The sequence below is a fragment of the Mugil cephalus genome, chromosome 6 (genome assembly GCF_022458985.1).
Source record: "Mugil cephalus isolate CIBA_MC_2020 chromosome 6, CIBA_Mcephalus_1.1, whole genome shotgun sequence".
In the NCBI taxonomy this organism is placed as follows: domain Eukaryota; kingdom Metazoa; phylum Chordata; class Actinopteri; order Mugiliformes; family Mugilidae; genus Mugil; species Mugil cephalus.
Genome location: NC_061775.1, coordinates 8,339,132 through 8,357,549, shown reverse-complemented (window position 1 = coordinate 8,357,549; position 18,418 = coordinate 8,339,132). Strand labels below are relative to the sequence as shown.

The 18,418-nt window shown below is 41.8% G+C and overlaps 2 protein-coding genes across 3 annotated transcripts; one reads left to right on the top strand and one right to left on the bottom strand.

The window, feature by feature from the left end:
* Positions 1–192: 192 nt before the first annotated feature.
* chaf1a (chromatin assembly factor 1, subunit A (p150)) lies at positions 193–10,302 on the bottom strand. The gene is made up of 16 exons (XM_047586793.1): positions 10,013–10,302; positions 8,696–8,743; positions 7,292–7,887; positions 7,004–7,063; positions 6,628–6,872; positions 6,451–6,532; positions 6,294–6,362; positions 5,913–6,130; positions 4,189–4,357; positions 3,998–4,078; positions 3,204–3,305; positions 2,861–3,110; positions 2,293–2,449; positions 1,848–2,172; positions 1,666–1,750; positions 193–998 (listed from the first exon to the last, which is right to left on the bottom strand). Exons 1-16 carry the CDS (start codon positions 10,074–10,076, stop codon positions 889–891), a joined length of 2,661 nt encoding a protein of 886 aa, XP_047442749.1. The 5' UTR covers positions 10,077–10,302; the 3' UTR covers positions 193–888.
* Positions 10,303–11,102: 800 nt separating this feature from the next.
* On the top strand, positions 11,103–17,184 carry scamp4 (secretory carrier membrane protein 4). Of its 2 annotated transcripts, none has more exons than XM_047587749.1 (7): positions 11,103–11,252; positions 11,783–11,809; positions 11,935–12,063; positions 12,189–12,345; positions 14,550–14,651; positions 15,307–15,424; positions 15,568–17,184. In XM_047587749.1, exons 2-7 carry the CDS (start codon positions 11,803–11,805, stop codon positions 15,754–15,756), a joined length of 702 nt encoding a protein of 233 aa, XP_047443705.1. In that variant the 5' UTR covers positions 11,103–11,252; positions 11,783–11,802; the 3' UTR covers positions 15,757–17,184. The 2 variants fall into 2 exon arrangements, with proteins under 2 accessions (XP_047443705.1, XP_047443706.1); XM_047587750.1 differs by having other exon boundaries at positions 11,113–11,275.
* The last annotated feature ends 1,234 nt before the right edge of the window (positions 17,185–18,418 follow it).

Here is an 18,418-nt window from a genome sequence, read left to right as displayed (position 1 = left end):
TCTTTTATTGAATGTATTCGGTGACGCCAATAAAGCTGTAAAAATTCTCTGGGACGTGGAAACTTGTATGCGTCCGACTGATTTCCATCAGGTTGAAGAAACACTGTAGAAAATGTTTTCATTACCAGGACAGTTCTTGATGCAAAATCTTCTCCACAGAAAAGTGATGAAAAGTGACCAATGAACAGAATCTAAAAGTGCAGTACTTTTATTCATGTTTAATGAACTTAACTTGTTCAAGTATTCTTGAAAAAATACACAAAATACATATTTATAAAACATTGTGACACTGGACCTAACTGTACAAGGACAGATCTAGCAACTACTTCAGTGAGTTGTCAGAATTTGAAATCGCAGAATAAATGTACCAATTTGAAGTCACAGCGACAACACACAGCTGGACACTGTCTTTCCCCACCGCTAATTTCTGATGAACTACATCCGTCTTGGATGCTTCTTCTCATTAATATTGGCCATTTGCGTTCTGCTCTTCCTGTTTCTATCCAACCCAGTCTGCAGTAGCTAAAGCGGAGCCAGAGAGACACATCTCATATGGAGAGAGGCCCCTGCTGTACACGCCTGACAGGAACTTTAACGCAAAAATCAGACATGGTTAATGAACGCGAGACAAATCTGTCCTCGATAATCAAGTCAGTCACTCTTATTTTATACACAACTTTTACAGGCAAGATGGATACACTCTTTTAAACCAACAGGAATCTCATTATTCTGAGCAGACACTACCTCCTGTGAGAAGCCTGTACCAGAGTGTGGTGCTTATTCTTGCTTGAAGACTTGATTCTGTCTTGGACAGAGTTCAGATCCAGGAACGAGGAATTAATGAGGGTGGCAGGGTAGCTAGGTTTGGGGAGGCGGCCTGCTCCATCCTCAGACTGTGGCAAGTGTAGAAGCAGAGCTAGCCTCAGGGAGAGCAGCAGTGTCAGAGGGGGTGACTTCGACTAGACAGTCTCCCTTTCCGGAGTTCTTTCTGGTAGGGCCTGAAAAGTCACAGGTAATAAAGAGTTCCTTTAAATCACTGGTAGGAGCCTTAAACCACACAGGAAAACTCAAGACCTGTATCAACTCTGCAGCTGCATCCATGTATCAATAAAGGCAAACAACTGGTCTGCTGACCACTAACCGGAGGAACTCCTACTATCTGTCAAGTCCTATGTTACGGTTGCTAAATAAGGTAAACAATAGATGTGTCGCTCCATGATACCTCTAGGCGTCATTATTATTACAGGTTTTCTACATTTTTCTTTGGGAATGGGACGTCTGTATGGCCACTTTGTGTCACATATCAACAGTGACATAGGATTTTCAATCATTGTCGCATCAGTGTATTTCTATCATGTGCACACGAGTTAAAGATGTACAGCTGGTGTAGCCCCCACTCAATGACAGAATCAGGGTGTGAAGGGAAGGCTATAAAAACATACTAGTGACCAGGTTAGAGTCCTGTCCTGTCTCTGTCTCTAGGCTGAGTTCACAATCAGTCTAGCAACGAAGCATCTTCCTGCGGGGTTATGCCGAGCTGTTGCTTTGTTTATTTCTGTTTTAGCATGAAGCTACGATGAAACAATCAGAAAATAACCGATATGCCGTTTAGTTTTTACTTTTCATTCTCCCCGTTGTTCCCATTTCTGAATGTTGGAAACTCACCACTCTCTGGGGAAATAATGACACAGTCGTCGTCATCGTCCTCCTCAGTGTCGGCCTGGAAACCGTCAGTCTCCATTGGTTCCACCTTACAGAAACAGTACCAAGCGACAGTCAGTTTGTAGGATGATGTCATTAAAAGATGTCAAAATGCGACTAAAATATAACAACCAGTGTTTGGCTACCTGCTCAGGATCAGCACATTTCTTCATGAACTTGGTGATGGACATGCTGCCCGTGCTCTTCCTCTTACTGGAGGATGAGGGCGTGGTGGCGGAGGAGGTCTGGGGTGTAGTGGGAGAGTTTCCCTGAGAACCTGTGGCTGCCTGGGGTTCTTCACGGGACTCTTCGCGAGCTCCTGTGGTGAGGTAGGTCCACTGGCAGGGCACTGGGAGAGCCTCCTGGCCGTAACGGCTCAGGACCTCTGTGTGCACATACCAGCAGCAGCGTCTGTAAGTGGAGCGCTTCTCATAAACAGCGTTGTTCTTGATCAGGCGCTTCAGTTGTATTCTAATCACAGAGGGAGGGGGAAGAGGACATTTACATGACAGAGGTAATGTTTGTTTTAGTTTTGGTCAAGACACAAGTTAAATAATTCCACTTTAGACATAAACTGTGACACTGTCTCACCTGGTGGGGATGTTTTCTGCTGGACTCTGGGGGCTGGACAGATCGGGAGGTGATGATGATGAGGAGGACTGTCCACGACAGAACTCCTGAAACTCGCTGATGATCACTTTGCCGCTGTTGACATTGCCATGCAGCAGAGGGAGCAGCTGGCCGAGTACTGCCCAACGAAAAAAAAAACATCAGAGTTTTATAATAGGCACAAATAAACATTAAGAGTACATCCTCATTACAAAGATAATTTATATTGATTTAATGATATTAGACTGAGGATTTATGCTCATTTCCTCTGCCCTGCATTTGCTCTTTATGAACCATAAGTAAATTCAACTTCCTACAGAAACATGGGCCAATTCAAATTCTTATTCATTGTGTGATTAATTGTGAAATGTATATTTTTAATGTAAACAGAACAATAGTTATGAGGCATAAACACAGGAACAGACTAGCAGCATGTAGTGACCAGGGACCTTGTGGCAAAAAGAGACCGTAAAGGAGTCGTAATAGAAACATGTGCCTCAACATAACCTCGACCTCCGTCTCTCACCCATCGACATGATGATACACTTACGTTGTGCTTCTCTGAGACATTTCTGTGACAGTTCCTCGGGGCTGGGGCTGGTGTCTGCCTTCGGTAAAGGCTCTACCAGACACACACCATAAGGTTGGAGAAGCTCCAAACCAAGAGCTTCTCCCTCCCAAATGCAGCCCCTCACCACCGGCTCCAGCACCTTCATCTTCTTCTTGGTTGACATCAGTTCATCCCACTCTCGAGCTTTAAGTTTCTGACGCAGCTTTTGCTTCTCCAGGTCTCCACCCTCCTGTGAGGTTGCATGTGTGTTAGCAGTGGGGCAATCCAAAATAGAAAAAACCCTCTGCAGACAATTAAAACAGCAGGTATGTTAAATTCATACCTCCTCTTCCAGAGCTCCCTCATCATCTGAAAGGTAACCATGAGGAACAAAGAAGCCGTCATCGTCTTCATCATCATCTTCACCTCCTTCCTCTTCGTCTTCCTAAAAGTGAACAAGTGTTCAAGACTTTTAAAACGTGAAATTAATATTCAACATTTGTTGTATGGTTACAAGATGAATAAAACAGTGTGAATGGATGCAGCAGTTGCTTGAGTAAAAAAACAAAAAGAGCTTCCTTCCTCATGTTCCTCCTGTTTGCACTGACAGTCGGTGCAGATAACTTTGTTGCCTTGTTGAGGGAACCAAGAGGGAGGGATTTAAAACTGAAGATGCCTTTCAAAGGTTTCATTATCACCAACAAATGGTTTGGGCTGGGGTGTACATTCACTGTATGTTGTATTGTAAATGTATGTAGTGGCGTTACAAGAATTTGATTAAAATTATTTAAATAAGTGTTTATCAGAGTGTGTTTTTACATTTTTGAACTAAAATAAAATTATAGGCTTATAAGTTTGGCATGAGAATCTATGAGTCGGCATCATTATTACAAACAGACACGAGCAGAGACTGATTTAATAACTCGTGGCTGAATGCGTCTTCTCAATGTCAAAACATACACCATGAAGACTTTAAAAGAATAAGGTGGGAATGCAATATTATGTACAATGTATGTAATTTATAGATGTCAGTGTACAGATCCTTCTGTTAGTGTGGTATTTAAGAACTGTGAATCAATGTAGATACCAACTAAAATAAAGGAAGATCCACGTTTTTCATCCTTGAATAAAGCTCACCCCTTCACTATGAGACAGAGACTCTCCTGGTTCCTCTTCCTCCCATTCTTCATCACTGTCCACCTCATAGTCAAGTAAAACCTGTGGTGGAAAAACACAGAAATTAAAATGAAGTGGTACCACTGAATAAAGGCCTATGATCTTAATGGTGACTAAAAGGCAAAGCTCCGTTATGTGATAACCCTGGTTACCTTGTCTTGTCTGAGGGGGCAGCGAGGCGTGATGTGTGAACTCTTCTTGCTCCAGGTCCCCCAGTACGCTGGACGGTAGTTCTCATGGAACTGCAGCAGCTTCATGGGTCCATAACGTCTACGGTCTGGTACCCCATCCGGTTTTGGCCCTTCTACTACTAAACACTCCCTAAAAGAAAGCGGACATTGAAAGAAATAGCAATTAACCACATATACATCTAATGCAATGTTGTACCAAAGCACAAGACATTGTATATAAAAAAAATAAAATAAAGAAAAACTGTGGAAAGGGTTTGGTAAAACATACACTGCCAAGCCAAAAAAAAAAAGAAAAGAAAAAAAAAAGTCACATAATCTAATATTACATTACACCACCGTTTGAATATAGCAGCATATGTTGTATTTTTTCCAATACGAAGCTTCTGTGATGTCACAAGATTTATTTCCATCCAGTGTATTCGTTTTTCACCAAGATCTTGTGTTGATAATGGTCTGACCACTGCACAAAGCCTTCTCCAGTACGTGTCAAAAAGTCTCAGTGGGGACTCTTCGGTGGCCAAACCATGTATGAAAATGATGTCTCATTCTCCCTGAACCTCTTTCACAAATTGAGCCCCATGAATCCTAACTTCCTCTTGAAATATAACAATATGCCATCAGAAGAAGAAAAAGTCCATTGATGTAATAACCTGGTCATTCAGTATATTCAGCTGACGTCATTCTTTGGTCATAATGTTGCTGAACCTAGACCTGAGTAGAAACCCCAGATCACAGCACTGTCCCCACAGACTTGTACAATAGACACTAAGAATGATGGGACATCACTTCATCTGCCTCTCTTCTTGCCCTGATGCCCCATCACTCTTGAACAGGGTAAATCTGGACTCATCAGACCACATGACCTTCTTCCATTGCTCCAGAGTTCAGTCTTTATGCTCCCTAAGTTGAAGCCTTTTTTCCCAGTTGGCCTCATTGATTAGTGGTTTTCTTAAGGCTACATGGCTGTTCAGTCCCAATCCCTCGAGTTCCCCTGCTCTTACTTTTACTATTAAACGCAGCCCTGAGTTCTACTGTTGTGTTTCTTCCATTTGATTTTTCCAAATGATCACGATCAATCAAGATGTTTTTTCTGACCACATCTCTTCCTGGAAGACGATGGTTCCTCACTATCCTTATAGTTTTTACTAATGCGCTGGACAGTTCTTAACCCAACTCTAGTGGTTTCTTTGTTAGATGTTTTCTCCACTTGATGCATGCCAGTGATTTGACTCTTCTCACCACCACTGGATGTTTTTCCACATGTTTGTTAAAGAAATGAGCAGCTAGTCTTTGCATCAGTTGGGGTTAAATAACTTGTTGTTAGCAGACAGATAATCCAGTAGGAGGCTCCTACCTATTTGCTTAGTTAAACTGAGAGAAGCCAGTGGGAGAGCAGAAACTGTCTCTTTGTACATAACACTAGTGCTGCTATCAGTAAATGCTGAAATGAACAAACTGCGTTACACGTATGAGGAACTACACCTGATTCTATATAATAAACTATTCAATATTTTGAAAATATATATTGTTCAAATTTAGGAGGGTGCATGAAATCTATAATTTACACATACCAAAAGAATCTGTTAGTTCTTTAGGACGTACGCTTACTGACAATCTTCATTCCAGCTTCCTAAAAATGAAGCAATGAGGGAAAAGAAGTGTGGATATGAGATTTCCAGTCTCACCTGAGTGAGTCTGTCTGTCTAGGTTTGGTGGGTCCAGACCGTCTGGGTTTGTGCCCAATCCAGTCTTTTAGTCCGTTCAGGTTATCAGCAGGGTTCAACAAACACCGGTCCAGGTCCTCTAGAGCAGAGTCCTCGCAATGAACCCGGCACAGTGGGGCCAGAGCCATGTGTTCTTTTATTTCAAACGGAGCAAACTTCCCACAAGCAGCAGCAAGTGTCTGAAACGACAAGACGGGTTAATGAGTTCAGTTCAAAATATTAGTCATTACATGGCAGTTCAGAGGGTTTATATACAGGGAATATAAATGAGCTCTGTAATTTCCACAGCCGTAATAACCCCCCTGCCAAAAAAAAAAAAAAACAAGCTTGTGATCTACTGACCTTTGGAGCTTGTTGGATTTTGGGTTTCTGTAGGAACCGTGTAATTTCAGCTTTCTCAGCTTTGAGACGCTGGAAACAAAACAGAACATTCAACAGATTATTCAGTTGTTCTCTTCTGATAAGAAACAAGCTTATACCAATATGTGCATCGCCTTACATCTTTCTTTTCTTTCAACCGTTTCTCCTCTTCTTTCATTCGTTTCTCCTCCTCTTTCTTTCGCTTTTCTTCCAGCTTAGCCCTGAGGAAAATTTTAAGGGAAAAGAACATATAATAATGAATATCTCAGTCACATTTTACACCAACATTCAAATACTTTGACCTGCTGTTACTCACTCCTGCTTGGATTTTCGCAGCTCCTCTTTTGCTTTTAACCTCTCTGCCTTTTCCTTCTCCTCCTTCTCTTTTTTCTCTCGCTTCTCACGCTCATCTTTTTCCTTTTTCTCACGTTTTTCCCTTTCTCGTGCCTCCTTAAGTTTGCGTGCCTCTTCTTTCTTTTTCTGCTTGGCAGCTTTGGCCTCTTCCTTCTGTCGTTCCTTTTCCTGTTGCAGCCGAAGCCTCTCTTCTTGTTCTTGTAAACTCTATAAATACAGATTTTCTGTGAGTTTTCTAATAAAGTAGGTAAGAACACAAACAAAATGTTTTGTTTATGTTTACAACTCAAACAGAGAAATAAAACCCATATTTTGGTGTGCACACCAAAAAGTCTTACCTTCAGTGAGCGTCTTTTCATCTTTTTCTCTGCTGGTATCTTGGGGGTCGTCTTTGACTCCTGAAAAGAAAAAAAACTTAATGGTGAAATGGCACAATTTAAAGGGGGATAAGTTATTGCAACAGACTTGATAATGTGGTATATTTTGATATTATTTTTGATTACAATAATTCTAGTGTTTCACCAATGCTCATAAGTCTAAATAAAATCAATTAGGGCACTGATTTATGTTTTTGTAATAATATGTGGTACATATTACACCGCGCTGGGAATGGGTGTTGTACATACTGTAGGTGTTGGGTCACTGGACTTTTCTGGGGAGCTTTCAGACGTGGAGCTGTCTGATGAAGGCGACTGCACGGACCTGTTTCCAACACTAGAAACATTTCCTGACTCATTTTGCTCTTCTGGCTCACTGTCAGAATCCTGCGTTGTATCAAGTTGCGAGACAGATGCCGTCAGATCTTCTTCCTCATCGCTGTCGTCTCCTGTGCAGTCTAAAGTGTGTCTTTTAGGAGTGTCACCGGCATCGGTGGATTTCTCAGATGAGGCTGTTTTGTCTTTGCAGGGAGGCTGGTCTTTTGTTGGGAGGGACGGAGAGGCAGGAGCAGGTGAAGCAAGGCGCTTTGCACAAGATGGTGTGTTGTCTGTCAGATCTATGACCATGTTCTCGTCTGACGGCGTGGGACGCCTGCGGTTCAGGAAGCCATCAAGTGGCCCGCGACCATTAACCAAAGGCGGTCCACTGCACACGGAGAGCGGAGAGGATTCGTCCCCATTCTGCCTGTCTGAGTCTCCATGTTCGGGGCAGGCATGGGCACATGGGCGCTTGGGCAGCTGGTTCTCTTTAGGTTCAGTGTTCAGGCGCTTGAATGGGAGACGAGCTACAAAAAAACAGAAAATAAAAAAATTCGAGCATTTGAGGGTACTATGCAAATGTCGAACACAAACACAATGTAATCAGTACATAAAAGACGGGAGTAACCTGGAGAGACTAAGTGATACAGAAAGTAGGGATGTCCCGATCCATGTTTTTATGCTCCCTGATCTTATATTGATCTATTAATATTGTGCATCAGCCGATCCAACTCCTGATTCAATCTTTAACAACATTTGATTCATAAAGGCTTTTCTCACGTTACTTGTATTCTCCTAGAGCATGTGTGCACCTGTGTTAAGCGCAATAAAAAGGGCTGTGAAAATGAATGTAATGTCCAGAAAAGAAGATGAAATAGACAACGAAAACCTGTGTGATCTGCTACAGAAACGGACTGGTCATCCAACACAATAAACTCTGCAACTCTCTACGCAGTATTGTTTTATCTTGACAGCAAAACTTTTTTCTTTTCTTTTAAAGGCAGCACGCGGTGTTTGTCACTGTTTCAGTGCAGCCTTTGCCTAAGTGTAATGGGTGGACTTTTTATGTAAGTCATGAATCAAGTTTAATGACACCCCCTAATACCAACTCCAAAAATCTACATTGCATAAATTACAAATTACTGCCTGACTGACTTTATTTTCAAGTGTAAAAATATCTACACCGTAGATAGGTTTAGTCAAGTGGTTTTGGTTCTTCGTTTTCTTGAGAGCCGATCACCATTAAAAGACACGTTTAACATATAACTATAAGTGGGTTCTGAAGTCTCATTCTCTTGGACAACATTTTCAAAGTGTGTAAATTCTTATACTCACCTTGGATAAGTTTCTTGCTAGCATTGCCACTGGACTTACAATCCATACCTGATGAAAAACAACAACACAACAATGACACGTTAGAAAATAACACTTTATGACAAAACTTCTTTGCAGCATATTGTAATTTTCAATGTTAAATTGCCATCAATAGTGCTCAGAAAGAATAATGAATTACCAGGTTTTTACAGCTGTGTACCAGAGTAGCTCTACTGTTTTCACTGCAGACATTAGTGGCAAATAAATAAAAGGCTTAAGGTGACAACAAAGGCAAACAAAGCTTTTAATATAAAACTATGTTACATTATCGCTTCCACGCAGCCACTTTTTATTCTCCCTTTTTTCTACCATTTGTTTACCAGCGGAATAACGCTATGTAACTAATGTACTGAGGCTTTTGCACACTTGATCCTAATCAACCTGAACTAAAGAAAGTTCAGGTTGTCCACTGCTGTTACATTTGAAAACGTGCACCACTGAATGTCACGCCACTTTTTAAACATCGGCGTGCTAACGTTAGAGCATTGCGCAGACTGTGATGGTTGTGTTGGGTTTGCTCTCCCGCCAACCGGTGGATCAGTCCGTGGTGCAGGCCCGGTGCTCGAGTCTGCGGCTCAAGCACCTCGGGGCTGTCAGGCCAAGAAAGGACGACGACACAACACAAACTCTACAACTATAGACACAGATGATAACACTGTGTAATGTTCCAACATTTACTAAACCTGTAAACAAGTAAAGACAGTTAATTAACTTTGAGTGTTTGACTTCCGATTTGATGTTTGGTGCTAGTACCGGACTAGCTTGTCTGCTAACCCAATAAAATCAGCTACTGGCAGCTGAGGTGGAGGCTAGGAGCTAGCACAGCAAGCGGCTGCACTGTTGAGCCATTTCCATCATACGATATAGTTTAATAAACATGAAACACTAACAAATTGACGACTGTCTTAAATACTTTAACGCAGTGTTAGTTTTTTCTTGTGACGTTGAAGCATCCTGGTTAGCAACCGGCATCATAACAGCAACGTAACCTTAGCCAGTTAGCAGTGCACCATACTTTAAAGTTCACAGCAGATATTAGTATTAACACAAATAACGTTAGTTTGTAACAATGTCCATAACAAACGCTCATAGCTGCTTAACTAAAACGAGATGTGTTCGTTTACTAAGGTTATAGGCTCGAAGTGGTTTAACTTATGTAGTTTTGTCATCATTTCGTATTCGCTGTGTCATTTAAGATACAACCGCGTTCAATAAATGAAATAATAGTGTTAGTTGGAGAGTTCCTATAAGCATTTGCTAGATAGGTGTTAGCGTTACCTCTTCTGCGGGGAGTCGCTGGTGCCAAATGTCCGTCCACTGCTGGGTTTTCCGCCGCCAACATCCCAACCACTAACCCTCTCTCGTTGTCTCCGACAAAACGACTTCAAAACAGCAGCACAGGTTCACGTAAACACCTGAACAGCAACGAACAGAATACCGCGCTGCTATTTTAACGACATGTATTTCTAATTTACTTCACATTAAACATAGTGCCTACTCTCTCTACCGCTCCAACATGCTCCCTCCTTGCTTGGTTTACCCCGTTGGCTGCCTCGCGCTCCTCAGTCGGAATTGGCGGGAGTATGTGACGTCCACCCGTAGTCGCCTCTGATTGGCTAACGCCGGGTCACCTGGATACTTGAGGGGTGTTTGGTTTGCACGACTGCGTTGCGCGTTTAAGGGTAACTTTAACCTCCAAAGGAGGGCCTGTGAAATTACCTACATTGGGTTGTAATTTCAGAAGTTGTGTTATATTAAGATGCGAAAACCCATGGCCTGTTATTGTTCAGTGGTCTAAATGTGTAATCTTTACGCACATAATATCCATAAAGGGATAATCTGTGCTATGAAGCGACAGAAGTGTGAACACGCCTTCTGACTAATGTCTCGAGCTCTGTGATTGGCCGCGGAGTTTGACTTTCAGAAGTCAGAGTTGCCATGTTGAGTGAATGTGAAACTTGGATTGTTTCTTTTACATTTATTTATGTGAGATGGACGACAGCAATCGCGATAAAGTCCACTTATTCTGGTGCTCTCCGGGGCGCTGTTTAGTTCGCAACTGTTATGATAAGTAAGGCATAGTGCGTGATACTACCAACACCTTTAGCCAATAGATCCATTCACAGATTCTGAAACATATTTTATAACGTAGCCTACTTTCTGACTCAGCTGTTAAATGAATAACAATTGTTATCTGCTCTAGAGTGATTACAAGGGCCCGTTATAAACAGTTTAGACATCGGGGACTGGGCGGGATCCGTCTAGTAGCGATTAGACTATGGGTGGGATCGGATCCCTGTGGACGGGTGTCATGTTGGAGTCACGCATTTTCCGTTAACCGCCCGTTGAGTTCTGGGATTTGTAGTTCTTCAGGCGACCGGACGTGTCGACTGTAAACCGCAGAGAACTACACACGCTACTTGCTGCGGCGCAGTCGTGGTTGGATTTGAGGAGGGGGGGTCGAAGAAGCGCATCCTGAATGATTCCCGGACGGACCCCTGCAGTTGTCGACGGAAACGTAAGGAGCTAAACGTTATCCCGGTAAAAACTGACACACATCGGTTAGGATTGACGTTAACCCGCTAGCATTTGCACTCTTTCGGTTCTTGTCAGTTACCAAACGTTCAGTCAAATGAAGCAGCAGCTTGAGATAAAGGCACACTGTGCTCATATCTGCTCCCTGCTCGACCACTGAACTAGCGTCCATCTACTGTGCAATGTCGCACACAAAGTAAACATTTGGTAATTACACGTAGGTGTAATTGCGTGTTAAGTGTATTGGGATTAGAGAAGGGTTTAAACAAAGTTGTACTTCAGGTGAGGCACAGCTCAGATACATGCTGAGGTTAATTAGTAGTACGATGTTTACTAGTCCTGAAACGGGCTGTAGGTCATCTCAGTCATTTAAACTGTGAACATACAGCCAACAAATAACACTTTGAATTGAAAATAAAAAAAAAAATGTTGAAAAATGTTTCAAAACGTGCAACATGCCTGTAATGATATCAGTGTGTTAACAGTTGATTTCTGTGTCCTCCTGTTATCCAGGAAAGAAGTGGGATTTCAAAATGGCAGGTTTGTCATTTCATAATTTTCCCAGTGTTGTCTCCCTCCTTGCTGCAGTGTATGTACTCAGACATGCTGACCAACGGATGTATGAATTTTTTTGCATGATGATGACACTTTGTTTCCTCTTTCAGAGCGTGTCAACAACTTTCCTCCGCTGCCCCAGTTTCTAAGAATTAAGCCTTGCTTTTACCAAAATATCGAGGAAGAAATTCCTGGACCTCAGCAGCTATTAGTGCGCAGAGTCTACACGCTTTGGATGAGTACGCGTTTTCATATACATGCGTTAACTTTAAGTCGTTCAGACAGATCTCTTCCAGACGAGAGTTTACAAATAACTCACTTCCCTTCTTCTCCCGCCACACTTTCCTTCCTCTCCCCCCCGCAGTGTACTCAGCTACACTTTTCATGAATGTGATCTCGTGTATTGCTTGGTGGGCCGGTGGTGGAGGGGCAACAAACTTCGGCTTTTCCCTCCTCTGGCTCGTCCTGTTCAGCCCCTGTAGTTACACCTGCTGGTTCAGACCGCTCTACAAAGCTTTCAGGTTAGTTACTCTTGTACCAGATCATTTATGAGCAACTTCAGTTTGAAGTTTAAAAGTGCACACCACCTGAGGGGTTTTCTGCATACCTTATAGGTTACAGTGTAACATCAAACGCACTCACTAAGACTTAATGTTAAGATACTGTCAATCTGTGCCCACAAACCTAAAACTGCAGGTAGAAATGTTAACACACTAACAGAGTGGTAAATTCAAAAAGTACATTTGGCGCAAACAAAAATAGAATCGAGGGTACTAGTCGTCAAAGTTTCATGTTTGTCCTGATTGGCCATAGTGTAAGGAAAAAATGTTGGGTTAAAAGCCTAGATGGGGAAATCTTAAGAGAGCCTCCCTTTCTAAATCCTTATTCGGCCAGGATTAGTTTTACCTGAGGGTGTCATGTGATTTAGAACTGTGCCCCCCAACATCTGCCCAGGCTTTGATGTATAACGCATCCTTTATCATTATTTAATGAAAAGGGGCAGAAAAAAGACGCAAATCAAACAATATGTGTGAAAACGAAAAACAAAAATCCGAGAGATGCCAGTTCACGCTGGATTACTTTTATCACGGGACCTTTGTGAGAAATGATTTGAATAAATTCGAATTATGGATATGGCTGATTTACATGGGATTAAGATCACAGACGACGTCTGTAATTATTACAAATTACTAGAGGTCCCAAGGTGCAAATAAGAAAACTCAACGACCTAAGGCTGTACCAATAAAAGCTTTTGTGTTAGATCTAGCAGCTCTTATATGACCAGCATTAAGTGACTGAAGATAATTTAAAAGACAAGATAGGATATAGGAAGCAGTCTACTCAAAACGCTTCAGTTAAACAAGGATTTTAACTGCATAATATCGCCAGCACAAAGAAATCAATTAATATGATCAAACTTCTTAGAGCTTGTAAGGGCAGCAGTGTTGTGGATGACACGATTACCTCTTGTTCATGGGTAAAAGGTAGATGGATGTTATAAAAGCCTGTAAAAGGTTTTCTGCATCCGAACAAGCTAAAAGGCTGTAATGTGGCACTAAAGTAATGGTTCTAAATCTAATATTATTTATTATATGGCTCTAAGAAATTCTGTGTATCTTTTGCATCTGTGTCCAACTGGACAAATGGGAATCATTTCAGTCTCCTGGGTGTTGTAGCAATTATTACACATAATACAACAGGTGCACTACTATAGTCAACCTAATTAAATTTCCTTTTCCTGTCACAGGAAGACAGATATGTATGGGCAGAGGGCGCACGGTGTGGTTTTTGAAAAGTACCACGGTACAGAATTTACACACAGAGGTGGTTGAAACTGAATCCATGGAGGACACCATGTTTGGCTCTAAAGCTAACACACGCGTCACTCTGTGAAATGTCACACACAAACTGTATGAGCCATGACACACTGTGAGGTATTGATTCACAAATTAAGGGAGACTAGTGTCACTTGGAAAAGATTGAGTCGCCGGATCCAGTTAACACTTGTGTTTGTTGATTTCTCATACAGTATGTAGGTTCATCGAACAGTTCACTTAAGAGCATCTTGAGTCTTAAGGGAACTCTGTATAATACCAACATTAAAACAGACAAGTTTGAATGTCGGAAGCATCATTTGAGCTAACGTGCTCCTTCTGTGCCAAGACAGCTTGTTTAGCTGGTTTAGAAACTGGACATGGAAGGTGTTTGTACGTTATCCGTCTACAGACAAAGATCTGATCACGTCTTCTGACAATTTAATGCATAAAAACCCACATTCACAACATTTTGTGAATGTGGTTAATCTCAGACTGTGTTATATTAGATTGTTTCCGCAGTTAACCACAGCAGCTGAGAAGCGTGTGGTGTTATTTTTAACATTCTGTCATCAATAATAATAATAATTAGGTCCATTCATCCGTTTTCTGTTCTTTGAGATGTAACTTTCAGAATGATTATTTTAATCCTAGAAACATTGAAAAGGGGCATATAAAACATGTGTCACATGTTGTCTCATTTCTTACAGTATGAAGTGATATTTTTTGTTATCCCTTTTGAGTCTTGTTTTATTGGCAGCCTCAGATTGTCTAGACTAGTGCTAGTTTGACTCGGTCTGGGAGCCAGAAGAAGGAATCAACATTACAAGTAAAATAAACCAACTCTCTGCTTTTGCGGTCGCTGTCTGTTCTCTGATATTTTTTGTATTCTCTCTCCGCGTTCGTCCCAGGGCTGATAGCTCATTCAACTTCATGGCCTTCTTCTTCATCTTCTTCCTCCAGTGCGTCTTGTCTCTCATCCAAGCTATAGGCATCCCTGGCTGGGGAACATGGTAAGTTGAACCACACCGGCTTTGAAGGCTTTGAACATTGTGTACACGTTCCCACGGGTTTTTTTTAAACAGTGTGTGTCAGTACTGTTTGTCTCTCAGCTCTCACCTTTCCCCTCCCGTCTTGACTGTTCACATCTGTTCAGATATGACTAAGGTGGATGTAAAAGTGAAACGGTTTTTAAATATTTTCCAATTGTAATACATGGGTTGCTTCGTTGCGTTTGGTTGCCAGGTTTGTTGTACCGTCATCCCCTTCATGTTGAATGTAAACATGGAAAGAAAGGCTGGGTAAGGAATTCTAGGGGTAGTGTGTCCAAACACCTCAAGTGTTAATTCTTATTTTTATTTTAGTCATTAAGTTTTATTCGCACATTTTTTCTCTAAGTGGTATCTGAAACTTATTGTGTAAACAATGTAACAATTCCGGCAACTCAACATTTGCTTGTGATAACAACCCTGTTCACTTGTGCAGTGTGTCATGAGAAGTCAGCTGATCACCATTGTGCTGTTTATTTTTTTTCCACTGCATCTGAGTTCTCACTGCTTCATGGCTCGTTTTAGGATTACAATTGTATTAAATCCACTTAGCTGTGTGTGTACTGTCTGACAACACTAACCAGTACTACTCCATCTTGCTCTTGCCATCACATCAAAGCGGCTGGATTGCAACAGTGACATTTTTCAGCACAAATCTGGGCTCCGCTATAGTGATGCTTATCACAACTGTGCTCTTCACTCTGGTGACTGCTTTAATGGCACTGGTTCTCATTAAGGTGAGTGGGCCACACGAGCTGCCTTAGTTCAATTTTCACCTTTTTTTTTGCACACGTGAACCCGAACACACGCACACACACACACACACACTGTTAGAACAGTGTCACACTTGCACACACACACGTTTGTTTTTGTGCCGCAGGTGCACAGACTGTACCGCGGCGGCGGCGGTAGCATGGAGCGCGCTCAGCAAGAGTGGAGCACCGGGTTGTGGAAGAGCGCGCCGGTGAGGGAGGCGGGGTTCAACGCTGTGGCTCAGACGGCCCAAGGCCCCACTTTGCCCCAGTACCCTGCCTCCGTACCGAGCTACCCCGACAACAGCCAGTGGTGATGCTTCGGTGTCGCCTCTAGATGGCGACAGACAGCCGGCCATCTACACAAAGCTCGAAACACCACATCACTTCACCCTTACCTTTCAGATTACTTGTGTGTTTTTTAATGAGAGGACTCGATAACTACAGGAGGTTTTATGAAAGAGTTTTGTCACTAATGCCCAGTGAAGCCCTACGACTGTAGTGGGAGAGGGAATTTTCAACATATGCCAATTCCATTTAAACTTTGTTTACAGACAGTTCATAAAAGCGAATGATAAATATAATTTTATGATTAAATAAAATATCGGTTTATGTGTCTGGCAGATACTCAGTTGAAGATTGAATAAGAACAGATGTAGGATAGCAGTGTGTGATGTGTGCCTTATGGACCTTTATGATAGATTGTGTTGTGTATTACCAGAGCTGCATGCAAGCAGTTATACCACGCTTAACAGCAGTTTTTCTTTTCCTTTTGTAACGAGCCTGTAAACTGCTGCACGATTTCCTCTGGTGTTTTCTGTGTGTTGTGGCAGGACTTTAGTTTGTTTTTGATACGTTGTTGCCACGCTTGCCTGTGATTATTATTATTTCTTTTTTTTCTGAGATGCGCCTTTATATTGCGTGCAGATTTCGCATGTGGGGGGGAAAAAATGACTTGCTTTACTTTCGCCTGATAACAGATACTGCTTTCTTTGATTTTTTAAATATTTTTCTTGGTGGACTTACACGTCAGCGAAGCAGCTGAACGGTGTGATTTGTCGCTACCACTGATGTGCCAAAAACACTTGCCTCTTTCTATGATTTTGATATTGGAAAGGAAAAAAAAAGGCCACACCCAAAGTGCACATTGTTTTGTGACTCTGCCTCTGTATTTCTCGGCTTTTGTTCTTCCTGAGCTCCAGTGTTTGCTTTTTAGTGGTCAGTGCCCCGCTGTGGAAGCACCTTATCAGCTGTTGTTCCTGTCACTTTCACTTTTTCCCCAGATCAACCTTTTGTTTTTTGTTTCTTTTGGTTTAGTGATTACGGTGTGCTTGCATTGTGACTATTGTGTTTGAACAATAGTCTCTTACTTCTAATTAGTTTCAACCAATGACTGAACCAAATATGTCCTGCATGTAGATATGGGTTGTTAAAATGAAGTCTAAAATTGGACATGACTGATTTAAAGCATTTAGCGTGGTCGTCAATTCAGGTAATGTAACACTTGAGCATATTTTCATCCAATCAGAGCCTGTATAAAGTATATTGTCCTGACAAGGGAGAAAAAGGTGCCTGCCTCACCGACCAACGATTAATTTTCTTGTTACTAAAGTGTCCTTCATGGCCAACTGCCAAATTTAGTATTTTGATTGTTCTGTTATTTGATAAGTGACAAAATAATAATGGGTATGTTAAACTAACCTTCAAATATTGCAACGTTTCAATAAAGATTCTTATTGACACTGCGTCCTCCTGGGTTAAATAAATTGGCCACAAATGCATAAAACTCAGGTCTGTCTGAGTTTGTGACTGTGCGTGTGCATGTATACCTGTACTAGTACTGTTCCTGGTAAGATCAGGTGTACAAAATGATTGGTATGTTAAAGATTGAAAAAGCCACAGTGGTCTCTGCAAATAACTTCATACCTACAAAAGTAATAATGATAGAAAATATACTAATGCAATGGTATCTATAGAAAAGAATTTGACGTTAAACTAAGGTGTGTCCTGTAATTGGCATCACAGATGTTGTCAAACTTGTAATCAGTCAGTTGGTCTATTTAAAGGGTAAAAATATTTACCGTGCTGCTTGGGATCTTGATGTGTTCCACAACAAACATAAACCCCAGAAAGCTAAGGAGAGAGCTGTCTCAGGAGATTAGGAATAGGCGTGTAAAAGGTCAAGGCTAGAAGATCACCTCCAAGCAGCTGGATGTTCCTGTGACTAAAGTTTCCCATGTTATTAAGAAGTTTAAGTTCCATGAGAGCGTTGCCAACCTCCCTGGACGTGGCCACAAGTGGAAAATTGATGACAAATTCAAGGGTCATATAATACGAATAGTAACCAAAGAACCCAGAACAACTTCCAAAAGATTAGAGGTGAACTCCAAAGTCAAGGTTCGAGCCACACAGCTTCTGGGAAAATGTCCTTTGGACAGATGAGACAAAACTGGGGCTGCTTCGCTGGATCTGGCACAGGGTGTTTTGAATCTGTGCAGGATGCAGTGACATCTCAAGGCACTCTGGAGTGAAATGTGCTGCCCAATGTCAGAAGGTTTGGTCTCAGTTGTAGGTCATGGGTCCTCAAACAGGATAAGACTCAACAACGTACAGATGAAAACAAAACACGGGACTATTGTGAAGTGGACTTCCATGAGCCCTGATCTAAACCCTCTACACACAGATGTGGACAGAGCTGATATGTGCAGTGTGAGGAAGAACAAACCTGAGACATCTGGAGCAGTTTGCTCATGAGGAGTGGATCATAATACCTGTCAATATGTCCTTAAGTCTCATTGACAGTTACAGAAATCGCTTGATTGCAGTGACTGCCTCAAAGTGTTGTGCAACAAGATATTAATAAGTTAGTAATAAATAAGTTAAGGGTATCATACTCCTCCTCTCCCAGGCAAAGAGATGCTGCTGCTGCTGTCATATTGATCTATCCAGAAATGTGTAAAGAAGATGAGCGTGGGATTT